The sequence below is a fragment of the Pipistrellus kuhlii genome, unplaced genomic scaffold (genome assembly GCF_014108245.1).
Source record: "Pipistrellus kuhlii isolate mPipKuh1 unplaced genomic scaffold, mPipKuh1.p scaffold_m20_p_21, whole genome shotgun sequence".
NCBI classification, from domain to species: Eukaryota; Metazoa; Chordata; class Mammalia; order Chiroptera; family Vespertilionidae; genus Pipistrellus; species Pipistrellus kuhlii.
In genome coordinates, this window is record NW_023425520.1 from 9,208,559 (window position 1) to 9,217,623 (window position 9,065).

General features: G+C 44.5%; 1 protein-coding gene across 1 annotated transcript; it reads left to right on the forward strand.

Moving 5' to 3' along the window:
- Positions 1-6,517: 6,517 nt before the first annotated feature.
- On the forward strand, positions 6,518-8,398 carry PRSS38 (serine protease 38; the record flags this gene model as incomplete). The annotated part of the gene is made up of 3 exons (XM_036450586.2): positions 6,518-6,886; positions 7,183-7,345; positions 8,095-8,398. Coding segments are annotated over exons 1-3 (606 nt in total), but the record flags the coding sequence as incomplete, so codon positions are not given.
- Between the last annotated feature and the right edge of the window lie 667 nt (positions 8,399-9,065).

Below are 9,065 nucleotides of genomic sequence, written 5' to 3' on the forward strand. Positions count from 1 at the left end.
ATCCACACATGATTATCTCACTGATGAAAAAAAAAAAAAAAAAAAAAAGTATTTGGGAAAAAATCTAACACCCTTTCATGATTGAAAAAAAACACACACACAAAAAAAACAAACAAACAACAACCTTCCAATGAATTAGGAATATAATAAAATTCCCTCAACCTAATACAAGTCATGTAGGAAAAACACTCAGTTCACATCATAGTTAATGATAAAATATTGAAAGATCTCCAGCTAAGATCAGGAATAAGACATGGATGCCTGTTCTTATTAGATGAGGAAAAGCAATGAAAGAAAGTTAAGGACTTTCAAGATGGTGGTGGAGTAGGTGGATCTTGTACTCACCTCCCCCCAGCACAAAACTGGAAGCACAACTAAATTGGGGAATAATCACCCTGAATAACTGCTAGCTGAAGAGGGGTCTTAGAATCAAGGAACAAGCCGTGTTAACACTAGTAAGGGTGGAGATGCAATGGGGCTGAGAGCAGTCTCATGGGTGGCAGCTGAGGTGCCAGAAGGATATCTCAGCTATAGGAGGTTTCTCCTGAAAGGGTGGGACCTAAATACCAGGCCGGGCTCCCCAGCTCAGAGCACCAGAGCAAGAAAGAGATGTCTACATAGCCTCCGACTGTGAAAAGTGGCAGATTTTTCTGTCCACCAAGGAGAGGTGGAGTCCGCTGGAGACACAGCCACCCTCTTAAAGGGCTATCATGCAAAATTTTGTTCACAGACACTCACCCTAAACTTCAGTGAAAGGAGACCAGTGCGAACTGGAGTTACTTGAGGAGACTCTGGGATTTGTGTCTCTGGGGAGAAACATGGGTGGACAGCTGCCAGGATCCCTGTACTGAGTCATTCTTGGATACTAAAGTTGCCATCTTTATTGGGTGGCACAATCTCTTCTGAGCAGCATCAGCCTGGGGGAAAACAATTATCCCATCTTTAGGAATCCCTCTGGCCTCACCCTGCAGATCTTTTTTTTTTTTTTTTTTTTTTTTAAGTATATTTTATTGATTTTTTACAGAGAGGAAGGGAGAGAGATAGCTAGAAACGTCGATGAGAGAGAAACATTGTCCAGCTGCCTTCTGCATACCCCCTACCTGGGATGTGCCCGCAACCAATGTACATGCCCTTGACCGGAATCGAACCTGGGACCTTTCAGTCCGCAGACCGACGCTCTACCACTGAGCCAAACCGGTTTTTGGCTACCCTGCAGATCTTAAGTCCTGCTGAGTAGTCAGCAGTATAGGCTGTAGTGTAGAAGTTTTGGCATACTCAAAGGGTATCAGTGACTGGCTTTGGGGTGGGGTCATTCCCTCCACTTTTCTGTGAACCCAATTGATGCTTCTCCCTCACAGGAGATATGATAGAAACACCCTCCCAGCTACTGGCAGACCCAACCTCTGGACTCGAGAGGCCCCATCCACCTGACTATTAGGGGTTCTGCCTGCTGAGTTCAGGGCAAAATCTAGGACAGACTCAATTGTGCGGCTCTGGGGCAAGAGATCACATCCACCATCTTCCCTGAAGTCTGTATGGCACTGTCCCTTTACAGGAGATCAACTAGCCCCATCCTCCCAATTCTGCCAGAGGCTCTTTCAATAACTGAGTCTAATACGCAGCCAGCAAGAAGAAGCATGTGGAGGTGGATCCTGGGGTACCTGATGACATTTTTTACCTACTCTGGGGCCTGGTGCTAATAAAACTCAGTCTTGGCTCCCTAACTGGTTTGGCTCATCATTACTGTGCAGCTGAATGATTTCATGTTGTAGGTTATTAGTCACATCAGTTGGTTCCACATTGAATGCTGTACAAAGATGTTCAATTCCATTAGTTTACTTTTCACATCCTTGAATCTTTCATTAAATGTCTCAATCAGTTTCCCACACTCATTAGCATATTCACGTGTTGCAGAAGGCTTTTGTCCTTCCTGAGTGGGAAATGCACTATGTAATTCCTTTTGAGTTGCACTTTCCAGAGCCTTAATTTAGCTTCAGATTATTTCACATTGGAAGCAAGGAGCTGAGAAGCTGGTTGGGGCCCGGCAACTTGATGTTCAGCTCTGAGAGGTAATGTCCACCATGAATGCTAGATCACACAGCCTCTTGCTATCACTGAGTTCTCTGACAGGTTTTTCCTTCATTTCCATGAGCTGCTTGACTTCATCTGCAGTTGGTAAAACCTCATGAGCAAGTTTCCACAACTCAGCCACCACATTTCCTGATTATACAATTAGTACAAAACTATGGTAACTGAGACAGTGTAGAACTGGATGAGGACAGAAACATATGACAGAAACATACATCAATAGAATAGAGTCCAGAAATAAATCCATTCATTTATGGTCAATTGTTTTTTGACAAAGTTCCCAAGGCATCAATAGGAAAAGATTACTCTTCTCAACAAATGATGCTGGGACAAACAGATACTCACACACAAAATTTAACTAAAAATCAATCATGGACCTAAATGCAAGCACTAACATGATAAAACACTTAGAAGAAAACATAGGAGTAAATCTTCATGATCTTAGGTCAAGCAATTTAGATATAAATTTCAAAGTATAAATGGTAAAAAAAAAAAAAAAAAAAAAAAAAAAAAAGATAAATTGGACTTCTTTAAAATTAAACTTTTGTGTGTCATTGAACACATTCAGGAAAGTAAAAAGGCAGCACACTGCTGTGAGAAGATATTTGCACACCATATATCTGATGAGACTTGTATCAAGAATTTATAAAAATCTTACAACTCAATAACAAAAACATAATCAATATAAAACTATCACAAATTGAAAGAAAATTCAGTAAAGTAGCATACAAAAACAAACAATAGTCTTCACATATAAAACAATAATCAGAAGCTAACAATATCAGGAATAAAGAGGGTCATTACTACAGGAATTGAGAGGGAATATTTACTAATAACTTTATGCCCATAAATTCAACAATTCAAGTGAAAAGGATATTTTTCTTGAAGATACAAAGTATCAAAACTCACCCAAGAAGAAATCTATAACCTGAGCACTCCTACATATGTTACAAGTTGAATTCATAGTTAAAAACCTTTCAAAAAATAAAATTCCAGGCCAAGTTGGCTTTATGGGCCATTCTATAGATGAATCTCAAATGTAGTATGCTAATACAAAAGGTCAGACTCTGAAGACTACATACGTGATACTCTGGAAAAGGCAAAATACGTGGGTGGAAAACTACATAAATTGTTTCAAGGGGCGGGAGGTAGGAGGGCTTGATTCTATGGGGGCAGAGGAGAGTAGGCAGGGCGGTGGAACTCTTTTATATCTTGGCTGTCAAACCTGCATGATCGGATCAATTTTACTGTGTGTAAGTTACACCTTAACGGAAAAGATTTTATGGCTGAATGGCAGGTCTATAAATAGCAAATGACCTAATAGAATCTAATGGGCCATAAAGAAAGCTGTAAACATCATGATCTATGTATTACAGAATTCTCAAAAAGAAGCAGCATGTCTAGATCTGACTATGAGATGGAATGCTCACCCTAGGAGTATTGAGAGGGGGGGGGGCTATTTAAAAGAAATTACTATTGATCTCCCCACTCTATACCTCTGGACTAATGTAGCTCACTATTGCAGTAATCTCGAGTTTTAGTTTCTGTGGAGAGTAAGAGAGAGAATCCACATTGGGGAATCCCAGGCACAGTGTAGGGCCCTGGATGTCAACAATGGAAGGTTCAGGGATGCTGAACATACTTAATGCATAATGTTCAGACACTGGCACCTTCTACCCACCGCCAGAACCTTGCAATAAGATTCTCATGATTTAAGAAAGAATTTTTTATTATCTGTGAAGCTAACAAGCCCAAGAGATATGTTATAAAGATGATACCAGCAGCTTCCCACGACTCACCCCATTCTCTCACTGAGAAGATCAGAGTAAATAAGCCACATCCACCACCCAGAGTTTCCAATCACTTCTTATTCTAGCAGTCTTCACTTCAAATTCAAGACAAAGAAATACCAGACATCGAAGGAGGGCCTCCAACTGAAAAATAAACACTAAGTCAATCAAGCTGAAGACTGCAATTTGTGGGAAACAAACTCAGCTAGGAGAAGCAAAATAAAATTATGAAGTTCTCCCAGTTCTTTAAGGTTTAAGACAGAAATGATGAACACAGTCCATTTTACTTCTGCCACTAATCACAACACCACAAGTCACTCACCCAAAGATTCTGTGAGGTGGACAAAAGGAGGTGGGCTAGGGACCTCAGGACTGAAAGGAGAAGCCAGTGGGGAGTTTCCTGGGGCATTTCTTTCCCCTGTGTGCCCAACTTGGGGTTATTTGTGAAGTTACACACACCAGCCATACGAAAAGCCAAGGGCCAGGAAAGGGTGGGAAGACGTGACAGACACCTCACCCTTATGCCCGCTTGAGGGAAGCTGCACTCCTCTGTCCTCCACTGAAGAAGCTGGCTTCATTGATGGGGGGCTGTGTACCAAGCCCTTTCCCCGCGGTAAGGTGGCCCCTGTTGAGCATATGGGCCAAGATAGCTCAGCAGTGCTGACATTGAGGGCTGGGAAATTCACTGTTTTGGAAGGGGACCTGTGCACTATAGGATGTTTAGCAGCATCCCTCTCCAGAGACTCCATAAACTAAACTACTATTGGAACCACAGTCCACTCAAGTGAGCCAGATATGCATTCTGATTTGACAGGTTGACTACCTGCTAAGTTAGACTTAAGTGGGAACCAGAGCCTTCGAAAGTTATACTCAAAATGCACAGGATATAGCCCCAAATTACTTGTCACATTGAGAACTAGGAAAACCTCAACTGCAATAAGAAAAGACAATCAATAGACATCAGGCCAACACATTGTTTGAATTATTGGACCAAGATTTTAAAGCAGCTATCATAAAGATTCCCTGATGAGCAATTATGAACACACTTGAAACATATTCAACATATTAAAGTGCAAGTAACCACGAAGGAAGATAAATTATTGGCAATATATTACAGATGTTCCTCTGTCAATAAACCCATCATAAATTGAAAAAAAGGTAAAAAAAATGCATGTAATCTGCCTAACCTGCCAAACATCATAGCTTAGACTAGCCTAACTTAAACATGCTCAACATTTACATTCGCCCAGAATTGGGCAAAATCATCCAACACAAAGTCTATTTTATATTGAAGTGTTGAATACCTCGTGTACTTACTGAATATTGTACTGAACGTGAAAAACAGAATGTTGTATGAGCATCACTATCACATCACTGTAAAGTAAAAAAAATCAAACCATTATAAGTCAGAGACCATCTGTAAAAGACAAGGGATTGATATCAAGAAATATAAAGATTTCCTAATACCACACATTCATAGCTTCCCCCATTGGAGATCTCAGTACCTTCTAATTAATTTTGCTGTGACCCTAAAACTTCTTTTTAAAAAAGTAACACCTATTTAAATGTATGTATGGAGGAAAGGGGGGGTAGAATAGTGATGGAAGGAGACTAGACTTGGGGTGATAAACACCCAATACAATATACAGATGCGGTATTGTAGAATTGTACACCTGAAACCTGTATAATCTTATTAACCAATATCGCTTCAATAAATCCAATTAAAAAATAAAATAAATCCTGGGGGGAAATAATTTTATGGAAAAGGACCACATCCAAATAAAAGATTAAACAACAACAAATATATATTCTCCCCCCTCCCTGCCAAAATGGATACACACTTTGAGTAATTAAAGTTATGAAGTACTTCCAGTTCTTTAAGGTTTAAGACAGAAATGAACACATTCCATTTTACTTCTGCCACTAATCACAACACCACAAGTCACTCACCAAAAGATTCTGTGAGGTGGACAAAAGGAGGTGGACTAGGGATCTCAGGACTGAAAGGAGAAGCCAGTGGGGAGTTTCCTGGGGTGTTTTAATTATAAAGGCAGTGTTTATTAAAATATATCTTATTTTCAGAGTGTCCTACAATCAGCTGTTAAAGGGTGTGTATATCTTTGGGGGGTACCCTGCACCTGTAAATGTACAAAATACCTAGAGACTGGCAAGCTACCTGTTTCTATGTAACTCGTGAACTAAGAATGATTTTTACATGTGTTTACGCTTGAGGGAAAACAAAAGAACACGTTGTGAGATGTAAACCTCACATGAAAATCAACTTTGTACTGGAAGTGAGGTTTCCTTGGAAGGCAGCGCTGTGCGTTGGTGCCCATCCTGTCAGGGCAGCGGGGCTCCGAGGCCTCAGGGGCGAAGGTGGCACAATGACCTTACCACCATCTCTTCGCTGATGGTATCATAACTTGCTTTGTTCATTGGTAAGCAGGTGAGGAATTGTGCTTGCACTTCCCCATACTACTGCGTGCGTCCTATGGCCAAACCCGGACCTGCTGGCTGCATGACCACAGCCGCCCTGGGGTGGGGCCACTGGAGACCACCCACCGCAGCTGACCGGGTGTGAGGACACAGAGAGTCTATCACCTGTGTGTGGGGGTAGGAGGGGAGGGGAGGGCGGTGCAGGCCGCTGAGAGCCACGTCCACGTGTAAGTGAGCGCGTGACCTGCCAGGGCCCCAGGCGCCCAGAGAGCAGCGGAGCGGAGCCCCCTGGAGCCTGAGCCGCAGGGGCAAACCATGTGCTGAGGTTCCAGCGCGCGAGGCGCTGGCGTTGGTGCTGCGCCATCACACCGCGCGGCCGCACCAGGGGGAGTCCCACGGGCTCCAGCCACCGCACCCGGGGGCCCTCAGACTCATGGCCACCCCGCCCTCCTGCCCTGGTGCTGGGCCTGGAGCTTCCAGCAAAGCCTCGGGCCTCCTCCTGTTGTTGCTGCTGCTGCTGCTGCCCCGCAGGCACCTCGACAGCGAAGGGATCACCTTGAGCCAGGCCGTGGGTAGGACCCTAGCATGGTTGTGAGTGGTTCCAGAGGCGCATCCTCCCTCCCCTCCCCTTCCATGTTGGAGACCCCTTTTCCTTGCCTTCCCTTCCGTCCTCATCCTCCCCTGCTCTCTCCTATCCTCCTCTCTGCTTCCCTATTACCCCAGTCTCCCCTCCCCTTTCCTATCCCCCCCCCCCCACACACACACACACAAACTTCTGGTGCACCGCAATCCTCCCTCCCTCCTCTTGCCCCTGGCCTGGCCTGCTCCTGCACAGCTGCACTCACACGCTCTGTCTCTCTCCACTCAGCCTGTGGCCGGCGCCACGTGCAGGGGAGGATCCTAGGGGGCACGGACGCCCCTGAGGGGAAGTGGCCATGGCAGGTCAGCGTGCACTACGGGGGCTTCCACATCTGCGGAGGGTCCATCATCAATGAGTACTGGATCCTGTCAGCAGCCCACTGCTTTAGCAAGTGAGTGGTGCCGGATGCCATTCCCCGGAGGTCCAGGGACTGACCATGCAAGACAGGTGGAGCGGGACAATTGGAATTGGAGAGAGAGTGGGCCTAGCACACAGCTCCATCCTCTATAGCTTCTGACACAGGGCCAGGGTATGTGTGTGTGGGAGGAGGGGGGGCTGCGGGGGGTCCTTAGGCCCATCTGTTCTTTGAGATAGGCGGGGAGCCAAATCATAGGATGAGAGCTGAGGAGAGGAGACACACCATAGGGCGGCTGAGACGCTCACATGAGAGATGGAGGGGCCACATCATCGTATGAAAGGAGAGAAAACACATCATAGGATGGGAGGAGAGGAGACATAGGAGGAGAGGAAATACATCCCAGGATAAGATGGGAGGAGAGGAGACTCAGAGCATGAGAGGGGAGGGGAGGAGAAGAGGCACATCACAGGGTGAGAGCTGAGGAGAGACTGACCTCTGGACAGGCCACTTTTCACCTGAAAAGCTCATCCTGGGCTGTTGGTGGCCAGCAGATCCTGATGGTTTCCCACGGGCCCACGTCAAGACTTCTCTGGGGGACATTTTCCCAAACAACCAAATCCCCACTGTCCTGCAAGGATTACTTTTCCACATCTTGACTGAGAGCCTGAACACCAAGCTGCCTCGCTCCCAGGCCTCCCTGTGTCGGTGAGCTCATAATGGTGGCTCCTCTCCCCAGGTTCAAGGTGCTTGAGCCACTGTGCCTTTGTTCTCTGTCCCCACAGGAACAGGAGCCCTGCGGCATTTGATATGTACGTGGGCCTTGTGGACCTCAAGCTCGCAGGCAACCATACCCAGTGGTTTGAGGTGAATAAGGTTATTATTCATCATACATTTGAAATGTACCACCCTCTTGGAGGTGACGTCGCTCTGGTGCAGCTGAAAAGTCCAATTGTATTCTCTGACTCTGTACTCCCCATCTGCATTGCAACCCCAAACATGAACCTGAATAACCTTACCTGCTGGGTGACAGGATGGGGACTCATCTCCCAATCAGGTAAGAGAACAAAATGGAGCATCAATCCCCCTCCCCCCCCCTTTTTTTTCTTTCTTTCTTTCTTTCTTTCTTTCTTTCTTTCTTTCTTTCTTTCTTTCTTTTTTTCTTTTCATTCTTTTTTCTTTCTTTTCTTTTCTTTTCTTTTTTTTTTTTTTTTTTTTTTGAGCTTGTGGAAGGATGGTGGCTCTATGGCATTAAGGAAAGAAAGTGTTCTGTCCCTTACGGAGTTGCAGGTATCTGAGGACTGCAATCCCAACCTATTTCTCTGGAGCTTTGTTTTATCTCTGGCTGGCTTTGTTGTATACAAAAAAATAGTTACTTCTACTTTGAGTGTGGACTTAATAATTTAGTTTATTAAGACCAAAATTTTCAAAGTTTCCTAAGATAGTAAATTTAACTTAATCTTTTTAGCCTATTAAAAAAACTTACTAGTTATTCTCATTTTGTGCCTAAAAACTTTGTATTTTCTTTGTAGGTTTGTACTTAGAATTTTTAAAAAATATATATTTTTATTGATTTTTTACAGAGAGGAAGGGCGAGAGATAGAGAGCTAGAAATGTCAATGAGAGAGAAACATTGACCAGCTGCCTCTTGTACACCCCCTACCGGGGATGTGCCTGCAACCAACGTACATGCCCCTGACTGGAATCGAACCTGGGACCTTTCAGTCCACAGACCGATGCTCTACCACTGAGCCAA